The sequence below is a fragment of the Salvelinus namaycush genome, chromosome 7, assembly GCF_016432855.1.
Source record: "Salvelinus namaycush isolate Seneca chromosome 7, SaNama_1.0, whole genome shotgun sequence".
NCBI lineage: Eukaryota > Metazoa > Chordata > Actinopteri > Salmoniformes > Salmonidae > Salvelinus > Salvelinus namaycush.
In genome coordinates, this window is record NC_052313.1 from 7,622,351 (window position 1) to 7,642,737 (window position 20,387).

A 20,387-nucleotide genomic window follows, 5' to 3' on the forward strand; every position below is an offset into this window, starting at 1 on the left:
AATAGGCTCCACCAGGAGTTAGCAACCTTTTCCATTTGGAATGCCAATTTAAATGACCAGTTCTATCAATCTGCATGCCAGTTATGATTTTTAGATGCACATTTTCGTGGAACAGTTTCATGTATTTTATAATAAAATCTACGTATCTCAAAATGATATCTAAACCAAAATGAAAATTGTGCAAAATCTAAAAGTAACTTCCATTGCCAACTACTGTATGTAAAAAAAATTGCCTACAGAAAGCCAACAAATAAAAACATTGTAGCCTGCAGGTAGAAAATATCCTTATTTAAAAATAAATCACGTTGTCTATGCATGGCTTGTCTACAAGGAACTTAAAACGTATCAACTTTGTTCAGCCTGAAGGTTGCACTACTCAAACTTGCATGTTTCCTGCTCCAGTGCGCTCCGGATAGACACAGCTGTAGGCTATTTGTGCAAGGGATAAGAAGTAATCAGGTGGGCCTATTTTATGACCTACAGTTGAAGTCTGAAGTTTACATACACCTTAGCCAAATACATTTAAACTCAGTTTTTCACAATTTTTGATATTTAATCCTAGTAAAAAATTCCCTGTCTTAGGTCAGTTAGGATCACCACTTTATTTTAAGAATGTGAAATGTCAGAATAATAGAGAGAATGATTGATTTATTTCAGCTTTTATTTCTTTCATCACATTCCCAGTGGGTCAGAAGTTTGCATGCCCTCAATTAGTATTTGGTAGCATTGCCTTTAAATTGTTTAACTTGGGTCAAATGTTTCGGGTAGCCTTCCACAAGCTTCCCACAATAAGTTGGGTGAATTTTGGCCCATTCCTCCTGACAGCTGGTGTAACTGAGTCAGGTTTGTAGGCCTCCTTGCTCCCACACGCTTTTTCAGTTCTGCCCACAAATTTTATATAGGATTGAGGTCAGGGCTTTCTGATGGCCACTCCAATACCTTGACTTTGTTGTCCTTAAGCCATTTTGCCACAACTTTGGAAGTATGTTTGGGGTCATTGTCCATTTGGAAGACCCATTTGCGACCAAGCTTTAACTTCCTGACTGATGTATAGAGATGTTGCTTCAATATATCCACATAATTTTTCTCCCTCATGATGCCATCTATTTTGTGAAGTGCACCAGTCCCTCCTTCAGCAAAGCACCCCCACAACATGATGCTGCCACCCCCGTGATTCATGGTTGGGACGGTGGTCTTCGGCTTGCAAGCCTCCCCCTTTTCCCTCCAAACATAACGATGGTCATTATGGACAAACAGTTATATTTTTGTTTCATCAGACCAGAGGACATTTCTCCCAAAAGTATGATCTTTGTCCCCATGTGCAGTTGCAAACTGTAGTCTGGCTTTTTTATGGTGGTTTTGGAGCAGTGGCTTCTTCCTTGCTGAGCGGCCTTTCAGGTTATGTCGATATAGAACTCGTTTTACTGTGGATATAGATACTTCTGGACCTGTTTCCTCCAGCACCTTCATAAGGTCCTTTGCTGTTGTTCTGGGATTGATTTGCACTTTTCGCACCAAAGTAAGTTCATCTCTAGGAGACAGAACGCGTCTCCTTCCTGAGCGGTATGACGGCTGTGTGGTCCCATGGTGTTTATACTTGCATACTATTGTTTTTACAGATGAACGTGGTTCCTTCAGGCGTTTGGAAATTGCTCCCAAGGATGAACCAGACTTGTGGAGGTCTACAATTTTTTTTCTGAGGTCTTGGCTGATATCTTTTGATTTTCCCATGATGTCAAGCAAAGAGGCACAGTTTGAAGGTAGGCCTTGAAGTACATCAACAGGTATACCTCCCATTGACATCAATTAGCCTATCAGAAGCTTCTAAAGCCATGACATCATTTTCAAGCTGTTTAAAGGCACAGTCGACTTAGTGTATGTAAACTTCTGACCCACTGGAATTGTGATACAGTGAATTATAAGTGAAATAATCTGTCTGTAAACAATTTTTGGAAAAATGACTTGTGTCATGCACAAAGTAGATGTCCTAACCGACTTGCCAAAACTATAGTTTGTTAACAAGAAATTTGTGGAATGGTTGAAAAACGAGTTTTAATGACTCCAACCTAAGTGTATGTAAACTTCTGACTTCAACTGTAGATCAGAGCATGACATTTTTTCCCCGTTCATGCTAAGTGGTTATCAAAAAGGAGAGAGCTGGAAAGATTTTTCAAATAGGCTACATTGAGGAACTATTTTCATTCTCTATAGATGTAAAAATAGACTTTGTTTACTTGCTGTTTGAGGTGAAGAAAAAATTACTCTGAGAAGCTCCACAGCTCATTAGTGGCGAGTTAAGACAATCAGAAATACTATCAGATCCCCAAATGGGCACATTTTTAAGCCTACATTTGCACACTGGCCAAGTAGCCTAGGCCTACTTCAGTGCATAATCAGATGCGCGTTCTTACTCAACATTGACAGGAGCTCTCCAAACAAAACACAATGAATGAATTGACAACTCGTACATGGAATGAAACTAAAACTTGTTTCTCACAAGTATAGACTAGGTTGTGTGCTCTGAAAACAACTTGTCCACTCTGACAAGGAGAACTGTAAAATACTACTAATAATGTATTGAATGCATTACAGAAATTACGTCAACCAAACAAACATTGTAGATTACAGCGGCGGTCAGTGCCGTTTAAGATGAAGACACATTGAACTGGGTGAATGGAATATGAATGAGAGTCATCCAATATGCTGTAATAGAAATAAGGCACATACTCATGAAAAAATAATTAACATCGATAGGTTTAGGCTACTACATGATACTCTAATTTTCCCTGTACCCATCATGAGGTTGCCACAACCTAGCCGACGAATTGAAGTTTATAACGTAAGTGCACACAGGTCGAGAGACAAATTTGAGGCAGCAGACAGTGACACATGGACAGTGACATTCAATACCGCCTTGCACACTATTGACTGCATCTAGCTGATATAGGGTGTAATCATTGGTTTAAGGGGAAACATTTAAATGTCTTGGAATGGCCTAGTCAAAGCCCAGACCTCAATCCAATTGAGAATCTGTGGTATGACTTAAATATTGCTGTACACCAGTGGAACCCATCCCACTTGAAGGAGCTGGAGCAGTTTTGTCTTGAAGAATGGGCAGAAATCCCAGTGGCTACATGTGCCAAGTTTATAGAGACATTCCCCAAGACTTGCAGCTGTCATTGCTGCAAAAGGTGGCTCTACAAAGTATTGGCTTTGGGGGGGGGGGGGGGGGGGGAATAGTTACGCATGCTCAAGTTGAATGTTTTTTATTCTTTCTTGTTTGTTTCTAAATAAAATATATGTTGCATCTTCAAAGTGGTAGGCATGTTGTGTAAATCAAATGATACAACCCCCCCCAAAAAATATTTTAATTCCAGGTTGTAAGGCAACAAAATAGGAAAAATGCCAAGGGGGTGAATACTTTCGCAAGCCGCTGTAGCATCCCTCTGTTTGAGAAGGGTGTTTCAGTTGGCTAATCTAGCTAGCTGCATTTGCTAGCTAAGTAAGTGAAACTCCGTTTTTTTTTTAAAGACACTTTCTCTCTTGCTTCTCCTTCATTTTGGAAGAAATGTATTTGGTTAAAACTGTTCAACTATTTTCTCTCTTAACTACTCACCACATTTTATAAACTGCAGTGCCAGCTAGCTATAGCTTATGCATGTCAGTTCATGCTGCAAGAGCTCTGATAGACTGGAGGACGTCCTCCGGATGTTGTCATGATGACTGTGTAAGTCTATGGAAGGGGGTGAGAACCATGAACCTCCTAGGTTTTGTATTGAAGTCAATGTACCCAGAGGAGGACGGGAAGCTAGCTGTCCTCTGGCTACACCATGGTGCTACCCTACAGAGTGCTATTGAGGCTACTGTAGACCTTTGCAAAATAGTGTTTTAATCAATTGTTTGGTGATGTGATTATATTTAGTATAGTTTAATCTAAAAATAACTTTAATGTTTTACAATTAAAATTTTTATGATATTCACTGAGCAGGATGGTCCTCCCCTTCCTCCAAGGAGCCTCCACTGGTAGATTAGAAATGATGGGAATTAATGGTAAATGTACTACTGGTGTGCCATCAATCAAGACGTGCCATCATTATTTTGTATTTTTTTTTGCAACTGCCCTACTAAAAAATTATCGGTCAACCAACAGCCTACCGACCAAACAATCATCCAGTCGACTAAATGGGGTCATCCCTAATTAGATGGAAATTGAACATGTTTCTGACAGAAAAAATGAAAAACATCAAGTGCCAAAGATTGTCATAGCAGGTTACTGTCTGATCTCTCAGACCGTGGGAGAAGTGAACCTGTGCCTTAGTTGAAGGTCTCTCCCTTCCTGCTCAGCCTGTGTTGTTTGTGGTCAGCCAAAGTAAACACCTATACAACAGCTGTGGCTGGAGAGTCTGAATCCAGGATAAGATGTGCACATGAGATTACAATGATACATTAACATAAAGCATAATATCTTTATTGATATCATTGGGTATTACATGATATTATACACAAACATAAAATATACTTGCATTTATATAATGACAATTACACTTTGCAGTTAAAAGTAATGCCTGGTTTGATAATGTATACAATGAAGAGGTAATGTGTACAATGGATACACAAAATTAACAGATAATGTATGCAAAACGTACCATATGTATACAAGGAAGAGATCGTGTATCCAAGGAAGAGATCGTGTATCCAAGGAAGAGATCGTGTATCCAAGGAAGAGATCGTGTATCCAAGGAAGAGATCGTGTATCCAAGGAAGAGATCGTGTATCCAAGGAAGAGATCGTGTATCCAAGGAAGAGATCGTGTATCCAAGGAAGAGATAATGTATACAAGGAAGAGATAATGTATACAATGTACTGCAAGAAAAAGGTACAAAACTAAGGTCTACTACAAATATGGCAACTGCAGATTCCACATTAAAACACCCCGTCAGCTTGAATGTGATCATGATAAATCAAGGACATGATAATCACCAGATAGGCTGCTATTCAGAAAGGACATGTGTGGAAATGACCTCAGAGCTGATGATCAATTCTATAAGCTATTCCTTTTTAATAAGGTTAGTGGTGTAGTGAAATTGGATTTTTCTCCTTTCCGTTCACTCTACCATGGACGGCAGATGATAGACAACTGCACTGTAGATATTCTACATGTATTTCTGTAACCAGTTGAGCATGTCCGTCCTGGCCTCCTGGATGCAGGGCTGGTCTGTGGTGTTGATGTCCTCTCTCTTCCGGTGAACAAAGCCATGAGTCTGACCTGGGAAGACCTTCACATGGTAGTCTACACCTGTACACTTCTCCTGCAGGTTCTTCTCCAGGACACTCACCTGGAAGGAAACAACAGGGAATGAATGAAATGGTGATAGGATGGTTGAAACACAACTCAAAGCATTTGATTGGATGACACTAAATTGTGGTATAAGGCCAGTAACCGACAGAGATGCTGATGATGACGGTTCATTTCACTCAAGAGATCACTGGTTTGCAATAAATGGTGCTCAATATAGTTTTCAATATATTTATGATCTACATTGACTTTTTTCTTTAAAAAATGTAGTACGGTGTAGTATTTAATAATACCAGACCTGGTCCAGTGGGATGACGTCATCCTTCTCTCCGAAGATAAACAGTGTTGGGCTCTTCAGTTCATACCTGTCCTCCCTCTCTCTGATGATTCCTGCAGACATGCAGTCACATCCAAACAGAATAGCATTAGCATTACTAGGCAAGCACAATGGTTGCGTTCCAGACCGACTGCATTGCAGCTGTTGCACTGCATCAACCAATGGTTGCGTTCCAGACCGACTGCATTGCAGCTGTTGCACTGCATCAACCAATGGTTGCGTTCCAGACCGACTGCATTGCAGCTGTTGCACTGCATCAACCAATGGTTGTGTTTCATATTATCGAATGTGCAGTCGGGAATCGGGCTGCTAAATCATATTTAAAAAAAAAAAAAAAAAATTGTCCTTTAGCAGATACTCTTATCCAGAGTGACTTACAGTAGTGAGTGCATACATTTTCATACCTTTTTCGCACTGCGGTACAAGCGCCATGCTCTACCAACTGAGCCAACCCAGCTACACGGGACCATATGATGTGGTTAGCTAGACCTTACGAGATCCCGCAGGCGTCTGCAATGTAATCAGCCTAGATTGCGACCGTTGGTAGACACTCTACCTCATGGTTATTACTGTATTCTGATTGGACAGGCCTCTGACCCCTACCCTTACCATAGACAGATACCCCTGCCCTGACCTCAGGGTACTGCAGAGCCAGGTAGTGGGTGGCCACCCCCCCCCAGCAAAAGCCCACTGCCCCAATATGCTGTGCCCCACACTGGCTCTTCAGAAACCTCAGGACTGCGTCCACCTCCCTGGACGGACAGACAGACAGCAGGGGGAGAGGGGAGGAAGGGGTTGGGTTACTAGGGGAGCACAGGGCAGACACATTTCAGTTGTAAGTTAACAGAGGGATAAAGTTATTTTCTAATAAAGTTATATTCTATTGACAGAATATAAGACTAACGAGTCTGGCTTCGTGATGGTACAGAGTGGCCAACAGTGGATGTGTGTTGATAGAGATTAATACTGTATACAGATGTGAGATTATGGAGTGACGACTGGCTCTCTGAGACTACTTTCTGGCCAATGGAGTGGAGTCTGGCTTTCTGTGACAGCTCTCTGGCATAATGGAGTGGAGTCTGGCTCTCTGAAACTACTCTTTGGCCAATGGAGTGGAGTCTGGCTTTCTGAGACTACTCTCTGGCCAATGGGAATGTTTGCATTACTTGTTGATATTGGTGGGCTTCTTGTCCTCCAGCCACTGCTGAAAGGTAGACCAATCATGTGATGGACTCCATGGCTCCTTTCCAACGTAGAAGTCAGGGCACACTGCACTGGGGGGGAGATAGACAGCCAGCATGACAATACTGGTAATACTTATACCTGGCATTTACTGGCGAATTACAGTACATGGTAAGTAACAACATTGTTAAGTATGCATTGTTACGTACATGTATCCATTGGAGGCCAGCATGTCAGCCATGTATCTGGTGTTGGGTAGCTTCCAGCCATAGATGTCCTGGATGATGATGACAGCCTTGTCTGAATCAGAGGGAGGCTTGACCAGGTAGGCCTTGATGTGTTCTATCTGGACCTCCTGGCCAACACCTCCGTACTCCATCATGTATCCCATGTCACATGGACACGGCTTCGCCTCATTGGCCATCTGGAAAGAGATAACATTGAGAATCGCACACATAACCATACAAACATGTTTAGAAACACGCATACTGGTACACTGAAACACATGGCTTTTATTAATCGATACAGGTATACGGAATCCTTTGACATAAGTGGGTAATTAAAGTGTTCCCACTCATTACTTAGTGCGTCATGCTGACTCTGCTCTAGAGGGCAACATTATAGCCTACAAGCCTCAGTTATTTCCACATACAATGGAAAGCCCATAAAATCGTCAGACTCCAGTCACCCAAGTCATAGACAGTTTTCTCTGCTACCGCACGGCAAGCGGTACCGGAGCGCCAAGTCTAGAACCAAAAGGCTCCTTAATTAACAGCTTCCACCTTCAAGCCATAGGAAAGCTGAACAACTAATCAAATGGCCACCCGGACTATTTACATTGGCACCCCCCCCTCCATTTGTTTTGTAGACTGCAGCTACTCGCGGTTTATTATCTATGCATAGTCACTTCACCCCTACCTACATGTAGAAATTACCTCAACTAACCTGTACCCGCACACTGACTCTAAAAAATAGTATATTTCTCCCCTTGCCGTTAGAGTTAAGTTTTCTTCCGCAGTGGAAAAGTGAAAATAATTATGGAATGGCTGACTGCAAGGAACGCCCTCTTCAATAGCGTGAGCGCCGTTCCCAGTCCGAAGTCCAAACCCACCAAAATTGATCATTTTATAATCTGCATTTTGAGTGTAGAAAATGTAAACGTGTAATAATCATTCAATTCGCTTTAGTCGAGTTTTAACTGGGACAATTTCGAAGTGTACAAACCTACCGTCTCAAAAAGGCACTGCTGAGATTCGAACTCAGGATCTCCTGTTTACTAGACAGGCGCTTTAACCAACTAAGCCACAGCACCACTGATGCCATATGCGTTAAAGATATTAACAATACTTGACCTGGCTTTGGTAATATGAGCATTTTTTGTAAAGTCAGCTGTGTGCAGTTTCCAATTACATTCCGAGATTAATTGTAAATACCATAACGGGGTAAAGCGGTGGATCAGACATCAATTTAAAGAAATGGGATTCAGTCACAGATATATCGGTATGATGTAGTACCGGCTAAATACCGCAGGATGTCACTATCTACACGGGACAGAAACCACAAAATGGTACCATGTGACGCAGATTCCGGATGCTGTGACCGCTGACGGAAAACGGCGCACACTGTCGCAAGGTGTCACTTGTGTCGGGTAAATTTCTTATTCGTCGCCTCCATCGTGTTGAATTTGCAAGGAAAGGTCTGCTAGCGATCTCGGTTTGACACTCGCTACCGGTCCAACATACATGGTCCGAGCGTGTCACGAAACAGGAGGGATTCTGGTGTTCAAAGTGCACACCATTTTATGATAGTCAATGTATCTGACTTCAAGGATAGTCTGATCCAAATCGACTAATAACAGTGCCATTCACGTTGTGGATGGGTGTGCGATAGCAAACTAACGTTACTGTATAACTCCAAAAGAGGGACAGAGCCTCATCTATGAAGATGGACATTGCAGACGAAGGTAAATGTAATTTTACAGTCCACTAACGTTGGCTAGCTAAGTTAGCTTAGTGAAACTAGCTAGTTACTCTGTACGCAGTCTCCAAGGCAAAGGTGGTCTCTAACTAACGTTACCTTTCCAACGTAAGTTTTTAGCACCTTTTTCGTCCACTGACACCCACACAGTGACACCAGTTAGGGCCTGGCTAGAAGCAATCGATCATCAATGGGCTACAAGTAGCTAGCTAGCTAGACCGGTGCTAGTTAGTTATATAATCGAGCACATTTCCCCAGTACAGATATTAATGCGGCTGCTAGCACTGGCATGTTAGTTCGTTAAGCTAACTGGAGCTAACCTTATGTAGCTAACTACAGTAGCAAGGTAATCAATGAAACGTAGCTAACCCCATAGCAAGCTAGCTATTTGCTAGCTGATGTCTGCGCTCATGGCTGATGTTGCCATTTATCTTGTCAGTGTGAGGCTAACTACAATATTGTTTGATTAAGCACTGGAACAATCCATTAGGTAGCTTCAAATCGATTGCTACTACAGAAGGCTGTTCTTCCTATGTGTAGGCGGTGTGTGTGTCGTCTTGTCTGTCTCTCTGAACCAATGGACAAACATCTTCTCTGTGTAGGGGATATATGTCGCGTGTGTCGTTCAGAGGGGACCCCAGACAAACCGTTGTACCACCCCTGTGTCTGCACTGGCAGCATCAAGTTCATCCACCAGGAATGGTGAGTGTCTCTCTGTCTGTCTGACTCAATCACTGTCAACTCCTGTCCTGATGAATGATTGACACGGCTTGGGAACACGCAGTCATCAGGAACAATTACAAAGATTGTCATTGAATTGCGACCTCAAGATTGTTTTACTCTTAAGTGCACTTATTATCAGGAGTCAACTATATACTGGTTTGTTTTTTTAACCTATACTGTATTATATACGGTACTAGTATTTATAATGGAACTATAGCCTAGCCCCCCACACCAGCTCCCAGTACTAGCCATAGAGAAACCTACTCACTCCTCTGATATAATGGCCATAGGAGAATCACATTTGAGTCAGTAGGAGGAAGTAATGTTGATATAAAGACACAGCATAGGGCCTCGCTATTGCCTAAGACTGTCCTGAGGCGATTATGTTGACGTGTGTCCCAAGTGATCATCCCACTTATGTCGATGCTATCGCAGCTGTTTTCTCTGCCATGTGGATCTAACAAAGGAAAAACAATAAAGGATAAAAGACAGTGAAAGTTTCTGATCTGTCATTTACTGTGCTTGTGATAAGAAGCAGTCGGAACACTATTGAACTACTATAATGTGGTTTACTTCAGGTGTGGTTACACAGTTACTTCAGGTGTGGTTACACAGTTACTTCAGGTGTGGTTACACAGTTACTTCAGGTGTGGTTACACAGTTACTTCAGGTGTGGTTACACAGTTACTACAGGCGTGGTTACACAGTTACTTCAGGCGTGGTTACACAGTTACTACAGGTGTGGTTACACAGTTACTTCAGGTGTGGTTACACAGTTACTTCAGGTGTGGTTACACAGTTACTTCAGGCGTGGTTACACAGTTACTACAGGTGTGGTTACACAGTTACTACAGGTGTGGTTACACAGTTACTACAGGTGTGGTTACACAGTTACTTCAGGCGTGGTTACACAGTTACTTCAGGCGTGGTTACACAGTTACTTCAGGCGTGGTTACACAGTTACTTCAGGCGTGGTTACACAGTTACTTCAGGCGTGGTTACACAGTTACTACAGGTGTGGTTACACAGTTACTACAGGTGTGGTTACACAGTTACTACAGGTGTGGTTACACAGTTACTTCAGGCGTGGTTACACAGTTACTACAGGTGTGGTTACACAGTTACTTCAGGCGTGGTTACACAGTTACTACAGGTGTGGTTACACATTTGTGGTCTGCTGAGCCAGGTACAGAAGTGCATTGGAGCACTGTGTCATCATTCCATTTCTGGTACCGTCTGCTCTGGCATAATGTCAGTGATCTCCAGAGGGCCCTGTTGGTTCACACACGATTCATTCAGATGTACAGGAAGATAACCATGTAACCTCGGCCTAGTTAGTTACATGGAACTTGGGGCTCCCGAGTGGCCCAGCGGCCTAAGGCACTGCATCTTAGTGCTAAAGGCGTCACTACAGATCGTGGTTCGATTCCAGGCTGTATCATAACTGGCCATGATTGGGAGTCCCATAGGGCGGCGCACAATTGGCCAAGCGTCGTCTAGGTTTGGGTTTGGCCGGGGTAGGCCGTCATTGTAAATAAGAATTTGTTCTTAGCTGACTTGCCTATTTAAATAATAAAACAATATGTAACTTGGGTTGTCTTGGTGTTATTAACATATAGTCCTAACTGGCAGTAATAACACTATCATGAGGATTCAAATCAGTGTTTTAGGAACCTCTGTGTGGACCAGTTCTCATTCACCAGGTGTGTGTGAGACAAATATCTAATTCTTAATATATTGCAAACTAGGACCACATAATCACCAATGCTAGACAGCTCAGGGCTCCAGTAGCAAGCGTTGTACTGCATATTAAAGAAAGCAGTACGAAGTGGTAAACTTCTGAATGAGTAGACTGCTGTGTGGTATGAAAGAGTCTTTTAGGGTGTTCAGTGTGGTTTGTTCTCTCACTATCGTTAGTTCCTCACCTAACATTCACCGCTCTTACCTTTGTTGTTGTTGTTTACAGTTTGGTCCAGTGGCTGAAGCACAGCAGGAAGGAGTACTGTGAATTATGCAAGCACAGATTTGCTTTCACACCAAGTAAGTACCCGTCCGTGGCATTGACCTGTCAGTCTCAGAAATGTGCTGTGTTGCAAGAGGTTGACTTCAGAAGGGTTCTACCTGGAACCCAAAAGGGTTCTTCAAAACGTCTCAACCTTTATTTTTGCTCTGTTATTTATAAATGATTGTCTCATCCCTCTATCTGCTCTGTTATTTATAAATGATTGTCTCATCCCTCTATCTGCTCTGTTATTTATAAATGATTGTCTCATCCCTCTATCTGCTCTGTTATTTATAAATGATTGTCTCATCCCTCTATCTGCTCTGTTATTTATAAATGATTGTCTCATCCCTCTATCTGCTCTGTTATTTATAAATGATTGTCTCATCCCTCTATCTGCTCTGCTCCAGTCTACTCCCCAGACATGCCCCCCCGGCTGCCCATCCAGGATATCTGTGCTGGCCTGCTGACCAGTGTGGGCACAGCCATACGATACTGGTTTCACTACACACTGGTGGCCTTCGCATGGCTGGGGGTGGTCCCCCTCACTGCATGTGAGTAGACTGATACACACACACACACACACACACACTGTGTCAACACTTTACTCTTAAGTACAGTATCCCTCACATAAGAACCTGTACGCTAGCGCTGTGTCCATGGTTTTTAATAGGATCAGAAGTGGGATTTTGGGATTTTCCCAGTTTTGTTAATCCTACTGGTGTGTTGGTTTGTGTGTCCACTGTCTACGCTATTAGGATAGGGTGGATTACAATACCAGCATTAAGCATACAGTTACTGCCCCTGCCTAAACACATTTGTCCTCAGTCCTAACCAAGATCTTCCTTCATGAAGGCCTACCTCTTTCTTCAGCATGTTCTCCCTTGGTGAGATGATGCCCATATCTCCTCTCTGTCTCTCTCTCTCTTCAGGTCGAATCTACAAGTGTCTGTTTACCGGCTCTGTGACCTCGCTCCTGACGCTGCCTTTGGACATGCTCTCCACGTGAGTCATGACGTCATATCCTCCTCCTTCGCCAATCAGACTACCTCCTCACCTCCTTCCTGTATCAGATCATGTCATTGTTTATTCAAGCTTACGTGTCGGCCGCTTGGCCTTGGTCAGAGCTTACAGATGTTATTGCTTTATTCCCAGTTTCCCACGCACATGCAACAAGATGTGTGAGTGCTTTTTTGTAGATCTTTGACATTTTCACATCCCCTCTCCCTGTAGAGATAACCTGCTGGCAGACTGTCTGCAGGGCTGTTTCGTGGTGACGTGTACACTGTGTGCGTTCATCAGTCTGGTGTGGCTCAGGGAGCAGATAGTCCATGGAGGTCCCCCCCTGTGGCTGGAGCACCACCAGCAGCCCCAGCCCAATGCAGCCGGACAACAGCCCAACGAGGTAACACACACACACACGTTCATCACACACACACATACACACATTTACAGCCCCTCCATCCACATTGCTCCCCTGCAGGCTGCCGGTCAAGGAGCAGCTGATGAACCCCCTGCCCCTGCCAACCCCCCAGCTCACGAGGCAGAGGCAGAGCCCCCGGACGGCCCCCCAGAACAGGGGGAGGAGCCAGAACTAGACAACGAGGAAGAGGAGGGGGCGGCTGCCGACGATGTGGATGCCAACAACGGGGCTCAGGGTATGAGACTCGGGCCAGCACTCATCAGATGACTAACATATGGCAAAAGCAATACTAAAAGTTATATAGTATGAGATCTGTCTCTCCCTCTTATTTCTCCTCTCTTACTATCTTTCTCTCTCTACATCTCTCTCTCTCTCTCTACATCTCTCTCTCTCTCTCGACATCTCTCTCTCTCTCTACATCTCTCTCTCTACATCTCTCTCTCTCTCTACATCTCTCTTTTTCTCTCTACATCTCTCTTTCTCTACCACTTATTTCTTTCTCACTATCTCTCTCTCTCGACATCTCTCTCTCTCTACATCTCTCTCTCTACATCTCTCTTTTTCTCTCTACATCTCTCTTTCTCTCTCTCTACCACTTATTTCTTTCTCACTATCTCTCTCTCTCGACATCTCTCTCTCTCTACATCTCTCTCTCTACATCTCTCTTTTTCTCTCTACATCTCTCTTTCTCTCTCTCTACCACTTATTTCTTTCTCACTATCTTTCTGTCTCTACATCTCTCTCTCTCCCTCTCCCTCTGTCTCTCTCTCCCTCTTTCTCTTTCTGTAGATGATATGAACTGGAATGCTCTAGAATGGGACAGAGCAGCAGAGGAGCTCACGTGGGAGAGGGTAAAACTGGTTTCGTTTCTCCAACACATCTGTCCTGAATCAAACACGTGACACCACACTGTCCATGATTATATCATCACCTCTTAATGTCTCTCTCTTTACCTCGCAGATGCTTGGACTCGATGGCTCCTTGGTTTTCTTAGTACGTATTTATTTACACACCTAGTATGGAGTAGTATTAACACACAGAATGGAGTAGCATTAACACACAGAATGGAGTAGCATTAACACACAGAATGGAGTAGCATTAACACACAGAATGGAGTAGCATTAACACACAGAATGGAGTAGTATTAACACACAGAATGGAGTAGTATTAACACACAGAATGGAGTAGTATTAACACACAGAATGGAGTCAGAATGGAGTAGTATTAACACCTAGTATGGAGTAGTATTAACACCTAGTATGGAGTAGTATTAACACCTAGTATGGAGTAGTATTAACACCTAGTATGGAGTAGTATTAACACACAGTACGGAGTAGTATTAACACACAGAATGGAGTAGCATTAACACACAGAATGGAGTCAGAATGGAGTAGTATTAACACACAGAATGGAGTAGTATTAACACACAGAATGGAGTAGTATTAACACACCGTATTTGTACGGCGTAGTATTTGCACGGCGTAGTATTTGCACGCCGAGTACGGCATAGTATTGCAATGAAGTATTGCAATGACCCGTCTGTTCTATAAGTAGTAGCACTAGGAAGTAGTGACGTTTTGCTTTGGGTCTCGTATTCCAGGAGCATGTGTTCTGGGTTGTGTCTCTGAACACTCTCTTCATCCTGGTCTTCGGTGAGTACACAAATGAACACTAACTCCCCATAAAGTAGTACCCTTCTTAAAATGAACTAGCCAGGTATGGTGGTAGGGCTCAGTAGAAGGCTGTGAGGTTTGATGCAGCACTGTTCTCTTCCAGCGTTCTGTCCATACCACATTGGCCACTTCTCTGTCATGGGCCTTGGCTTTGAGGAATATGTAAGAACCATTCTCTAATACACCACTCCTGACTCTGTGCAAAACATAATGTTATACAGTAATATTGTATTTACAAAGATGATTGCATTATTTAATCGATATAGTCAAGACTAGTCTGTTTACTTTATGCGTTCAACAAAGTTGGCCTCACCAACAAAGCAAGTATGGTTGACTGCTCTTGTCTTGTCCTCTAGGTCCAAGCCTCCCAATTCGAGGGCCTGATCACAACCATCGTAGGGTACATCCTGCTGGCCATGACGCTCATCCTCTGTCACGTATCCTTTCGCCTACTGACCGGAATCCCTTCCTGTGACCATGCAGTGTTTCCATGGAGACCTTTCCACTGTTTTTGTGTACAAAAGTGTGTGTTTGTCCTTAACTTGTGTCTCTCAGGGGTTCGCTGCTCTGGTCAGGTTCCAGCGGTCCCGCCGTCTACTAGGGGTCTGCTACATCGTTGTCAAGGTAATATTTCGGTTTTAAATCTAGGCTTTTCATATTACTGTAAACCCGAAGAAGGACTTGACTATATAAAATGAAATCTAATTGAATGACGGATGGTCAACTTTTTAAAAATGTAAATCTCCCATTGACATCAATGCATGATTTTGGGAATTGCCTTAGTTTCCCCTGGGTCTTCATAGTCCCTGAGGTCATGTCTGTCCATGGTGTTTAACGTGGTTTGTGTTCCAGGTCTCACTGCTTGTTGTCGTGGAGATAGGAGTTTTCCCCCTCATCTGTGGCTGGTGGCTCGACATCTGCTCTTTAGTACGTACAGACGTTTATTTCTATCCCTCTTTCTCTCCCCCTCTTCTCTTCCGACCTTGCTCTCCATTTCCCCCACCCTACCCCTTTCTTTTCTTTAACCGTTCCCACCTTTTCTTCCATCCGTTCTGCAGGAGATGTTTGATGCGTCTCTGAAGGACAGAGAGCTGAGTTTTAAGTCTGCTCCAGGCACCACCATGTTCCTGCACTGGCTGGTGGGAATGGTCTATGTCTTCTATTTCGCATCCTTCATCCTCCTACTGAGAGAGGTAGGGGACAGGGATCACATTTAGGGTTGAGACACAAATGGCACCCTATTCCCTTTATAGTGCACTACTTTTAACCAGAGACCTATGGGCCCTGGTCAAAAGTAGTGCACTATATAGGGAATAGGGTGCCATTTGGGATGTAGAGTTAATGTAGTGCACTCTGAGGTGTAATTTGGGACATGTTCTATAACCAGGTTTCCGTACAGCCAATTCATGCGGGTGAATTAACAGATGCATTAGAAAAGACGGGACTGAGTTGATGGAAACAGGAAATGTCGGTACAATTTCATGGTGGGATCTTTTTGTGTCTGTCAAATTAATGATGTGAGAAATGGCGTTAACTGCTTTATTCGCAAATATTGATAAAATAACCATATCGAAATAGACATGGAGTCACGTGATAATACAATACATGGCCAAAATCATCCGTGTATTTGTCCATCGGGGTGTGTGTGTGTTCTTTAGCTAGTAGGTTATTTGGCCTTTTTAAAGAAGGAATATACAGTAGAAGGTATTTGCTGTTGAATTTTAAAAAAGTTCCACTGAACAAAAATATAAACGCAAGATGTAAAGTGAAAACTTCTTCCAAGGATGAAGCAGTGCTCATTTTTTTTTTCAGTTGAGTTTATTCAAGCAATTGCAAGGAAGTTATCTCTCTGGGTATACCGGGGAGGAACTTGATTATTTACATGTTCGTCTTTATATACTGTGTATACACACACAAAAAGTATGTGGACACCCCTTCAAATGAGTGAATTCGGCTGTTTTAGCCACATCCGTTGCTGACAGGTGTATAAAATCGAGCGCACCACCATGCAATCTCCATAGACAAATATTGGCAGTAGAATGGCCTTCCTGAAGATGCTCAGTGACTTTCAACATGGCACCGTTGTAGGTGCTAGTAACATTTCTGCCTTACTAGAGCTGCCCCGGTCAACTGTAAGTTCTGTTATTGTGAAGTGGAAACGTCTAGGAGCAACAACGGCTCAGCCGCGAAGTGGTAGGCCACACAAGCTCACAGAACGGGACCCACAAGTGCTGAAGCGTGTAGTGCGTAAAAATCATCTGTCCTCGGTTGCAACACTCACTACCGAGTTCCAAACTGCCTCTGGAAGCAACGATAGCACAAGATCAGTTCGTCGGGAGCTTCATGAAATGGGTTTCCATGGCCAAACAGCTGCACACAAGCCTATGATCCCCATGCGCAATGCCAAGCGTCGGCTGGAGTGGTCTAAAGCTCGCCGCCTTTGGACTCTGGAGCAGTGGAAACACGTTCTCCGGAGTGATGAATCACACTTCACCATCTGGCAGTCCGACGGCTGAATCTGGGTTTGGCAGATGCCAGGAGAATGCTACCTTCCCGAATGCATAGTGCCAACTGTAAAGTTAATGGTCTGGGGCTGTTTTTCATGGTTCGGGCCCCTTAGTTCCAGTGAAGGGAAATCTTAACGCTACAGCATACAATGACATTCTAGATGATTATGTGCTTTCAACTTTATGGCAACAGTTTGGGGAAGGCCCTTTCCTGTTTCAGCATGACAATGCCACCGTGCACAAAGCAAGGTCCATACAGAAATGGTTTGTCGAGATCAGTGTGGAGGAACTTGACTGGCATGCACAGAGCTCTGACCTCAACCCCATCGAACACCTTTGGGATGAATTGAAACGCTGACTGCGAGCCAGACCTAATCACCCAACATCAGTGCCCGACCTCACTAATGCTCTTGTGGCTGAATGGAAGCAAGTCCCCGCAGCAATTTTCCAACATCTAGTGGAAAGCCTTCCCAGAAGAGTGGAGGCTGTTGTAGCAGGAAAGGGGGGGACCAACTCCATATTAATGCCCATAATTTTGGAATGAGATGTTCGATGAGGTGTCCACATATTATTGAGCATGTAGTGTATGTTGTGTGGTCCTCCCACTACGACTCGGGAAAGCATGCAGTTTATTCATTTACAGGTAAAATGTTATGATGAACTTAACAATGTGGTGAAAGTGCACAGCGATGAGCATTGATGCTCCTTTCCAATAAATACTGACTGTCTTATTCTGGTGACGTGATGATTGATGCTTCACTAGCCTACCTGCACAGTATCTGTGAGCTGTTGGCTAGAGCGCACGTGCCACAAACCTTCGCTATTTAACGCAACAGTTTTGTGTGAAATGCGATGGAAACACATTCAACTTCAGGCTTTTATTCGGTACATGAAAATGTATGCAAAAAGTAACTCATGTGCAGTGCACTAGGTCATCATGCACTGCTTATTATCCGGAAAATGTGCATACTTTCTTTATGCGGTTTTTAGAATATTCACTTAAATCTGTTACCAATTGGATGGAAACGTAGCTATTGACTGGCTTGTTGTCGTCGTACTGTTGATTAATTCCTGACTATAGTGTGGTGCTGTGTTGGATCAGGTGCTGAGGCCTGGGGTCCTGTGGTTTCTGAGAAACCTGAACGATCCAGACTTCAACCCAGTCCAGGAGATGATCCACCTACCTATCTACAGACACCTCCGCAGGTTCATCCTGTCTGTGGTACGTACATCTACAGACATTTCCGCAGGTTCATCCTGTCTGTGGTACGTACATCTACAGACACTTCCGCAGGTTCATCCTGTCTGTGGTACGTACATCTACAGACACTTCCGCAGGTTCATCCTGTCTGTGGTACGTACATCTACAGACACCTCCGCAGGTTCATCCTGTCTGTGGTACGTACATCTACAGACACCTCCGCAGGTTCATCCTGTCTGTGGTACGTACATCTACAGACACCTCCGCAGGTTCATCCTGTCTGTGGTACGTACATCTACAGACACTTCCGCAGGTTCATCCTGTCTGTGGTACGTACATCTACAGACACTTCCGCAGGTTCATCCTGTCTGTGGTACGTACATCTACAGACACCTCCGCAGGTTCATCCTGTCTGTGGTACGTACATCTACAGACACTTCCGCAGGTTCATCCTGTCTGTGGTACGTACATCTACAGACACTTCCGCAGGTTCATCCTGTCTGTGGTACGTACATCTACAGACACTTCCGCAGGTTCATCCTGTCTGTGGTACGTACATCTACAGACACCTCCGCAGGTTCATCCTGTCTGTGGTACGTACATCTACAGACACCTCCGCAGGTTCATCCTGTCTGTGGTACGTACATCTACAGACACCTCCGCAGGTTCATCCTGTCTGTGGTACGTACATCTACAGACACCTCCGCAGGTTCATCCTGTCTGTGGTACGTACATCTACAGACACCTCCGCAGGTTCATCCTGTCTGTGGTACGTACATCTACAGACACTTCCGCAGGTTCATCCTGTCTGTGGTACGTACATCTACAGACACCTCCGCAGGTTCATCCTGTCTGTGGTACGTACATCTACAGACACCTCCACGTGGTACATATAGTGCATTCGGAAAGTATTCAGACCCCTTGACTTTTTCCACATTTTGTTACGTTACAGCCTTATTCTAAAATTGATTAAATAAATAAAAATGAATCTACAGACAATACCCCATAATGACATCACAATACCCCATAATGACAAAGCAAAAACGGGTAGAGAACATTTAGTTAATATTATTATTTTTTCAACTACAATATCACATTTACATAAGTATTCAGACCCTTTACTCAGTACTTTGTTGAAGCACCTTTGGCAGCGATCACATCCTCGAGTCTTCTTGGGTATGACGCTACAAGCTTTGCACACCTGTATTTGGGGATGTTCTCCCATTTTTCCTCTGCAGATCCTCTCAAGCTCTGTCAGGTTGGATGGGGAGCGTCGCTGCACAGCTATTTTCAGGTCTCCAGAGATGTTCAATCGGGTTCAAGTCCGGGCTCTGGCTGGGCCACTCAAGGACATTCAAAGTCTTGTCCTGAAGCCACTACTGCGTTGTCTTGGCTGTGTGCTTAGTGTCGTTGTCCTGTTGGAAGGTGAACCTTCGCCTCAGTCTGAGGTCCTGAGCGCTCTGGAGCAGGTTTTCATCAAGGATCTCTCTGTACTTTCCCTTGATCCTGACTAGTCTCCCAGTTCCTGAGGCTGAAAAACATCCCCACAGCATGATGCTGCCACCACCATGCTTCATCATAGGAATGGTGCCAGGTTACCTCCGGGCGGGATGCTTGGCATTCAGGCCAAAGAGTTCAATTTTGGTTTCATCAGACCAGAGAATCTTGTTTCTCATGGTCTGAGAGTCCTTTAGGTGCCTTTTGGCAAAGTCCAAGCGGGCTGTCATGTGCCTTTTACTGAGGAGTGACTTCCTTCCATCTGGCCACTCTTCCATAATTGGTGGAGTGCTGCAGAGATGGTTGTCCTTCTGGAAGATTCTCTCATCTCCACAGTGGAACTCTAGAGCTCTGTCAGCTTGACGATTGGATTCTTGGTCACCTCCCTGACCAAGGCCCTTCTCCGCCGATTGCTCAGTTTGGCTGGGCGACCAGCTCTAGGAAGTGTCTTGGTGGTTCCAAACTTCTTCCATTAAATGAATGATGGAGGCCACTGTGTTCTTGGGGACCATCAATGCTGCAGAAATGTTTTGGTACCCTTCCCCAGATCTGTGCCTCAACACAATCCT

At 43.9% G+C, this 20,387-nt stretch overlaps 2 protein-coding genes and 1 non-coding gene across 8 annotated transcripts in view; 1 reads left to right on the forward strand and 2 right to left on the reverse strand.

The window, feature by feature from the left end:
• Positions 1 to 4,452: 4,452 nt before the first annotated feature.
• Positions 4,453 to 8,068, reverse strand: cmbl (carboxymethylenebutenolidase homolog (Pseudomonas)). 5 transcript variants are annotated; one of them, XM_038997461.1, is made up of 6 exons: positions 8,044 to 8,068; positions 7,025 to 7,239; positions 6,800 to 6,907; positions 6,243 to 6,385; positions 5,595 to 5,686; positions 4,453 to 5,336 (listed from the first exon to the last, which is right to left on the reverse strand). In XM_038997461.1, the coding sequence occupies exons 2-6, from the start codon at positions 7,237 to 7,239 to the stop codon at positions 5,154 to 5,156; spliced, it is 741 nt and encodes a 246-aa protein (XP_038853389.1). In that variant the 5' UTR covers positions 8,044 to 8,068; the 3' UTR covers positions 4,453 to 5,153. The 5 variants fall into 5 exon arrangements, with proteins under 5 accessions (XP_038853389.1, XP_038853388.1, XP_038853387.1 ...); XM_038997460.1 differs by lacking the exon at positions 8,044 to 8,068 and adding an exon at positions 7,808 to 7,902; XM_038997459.1 differs by lacking the exon at positions 8,044 to 8,068 and adding an exon at positions 7,761 to 7,891.
• Positions 8,054 to 8,127, reverse strand: trnat-agu. The gene has a single exon. It is a non-coding gene; the product is annotated as a tRNA-Thr (tRNA).
• A 296-nt stretch (positions 8,128 to 8,423) lies between these two features.
• Positions 8,424 to 20,387, forward strand: part of LOC120050924 (E3 ubiquitin-protein ligase MARCHF6-like) — a 32,485-nt gene continuing 20,521 nt past the window's right edge. The window contains exons 1-16 of one of the 2 annotated variants that reach the window (XM_038997455.1): positions 8,424 to 8,778; positions 9,395 to 9,494; positions 11,482 to 11,555; positions 11,928 to 12,071; positions 12,450 to 12,522; positions 12,751 to 12,922; positions 13,001 to 13,175; positions 13,730 to 13,791; positions 13,901 to 13,933; positions 14,541 to 14,592; positions 14,717 to 14,775; positions 14,970 to 15,050; positions 15,169 to 15,237; positions 15,466 to 15,540; positions 15,672 to 15,806; positions 18,223 to 18,342. In XM_038997455.1, coding sequence (XP_038853383.1) covers positions 8,754 to 8,778; positions 9,395 to 9,494; positions 11,482 to 11,555; positions 11,928 to 12,071; positions 12,450 to 12,522; positions 12,751 to 12,922; positions 13,001 to 13,175; positions 13,730 to 13,791; positions 13,901 to 13,933; positions 14,541 to 14,592; positions 14,717 to 14,775; positions 14,970 to 15,050; positions 15,169 to 15,237; positions 15,466 to 15,540; positions 15,672 to 15,806; positions 18,223 to 18,342 — 1,449 coding nt within the window. In that variant the 5' untranslated portion in view covers positions 8,424 to 8,753. Of the gene's footprint in view, positions 8,779 to 9,394; positions 9,495 to 11,481; positions 11,556 to 11,927; positions 12,072 to 12,449; positions 12,523 to 12,750; positions 13,176 to 13,729; positions 13,792 to 13,900; positions 13,934 to 14,540; positions 14,593 to 14,716; positions 14,776 to 14,969; positions 15,051 to 15,168; positions 15,238 to 15,465; positions 15,541 to 15,671; positions 15,807 to 18,222; positions 18,343 to 20,387 lie in introns of both variants that reach the window. The other variant, XM_038997454.1, reaches the window with a different exon arrangement.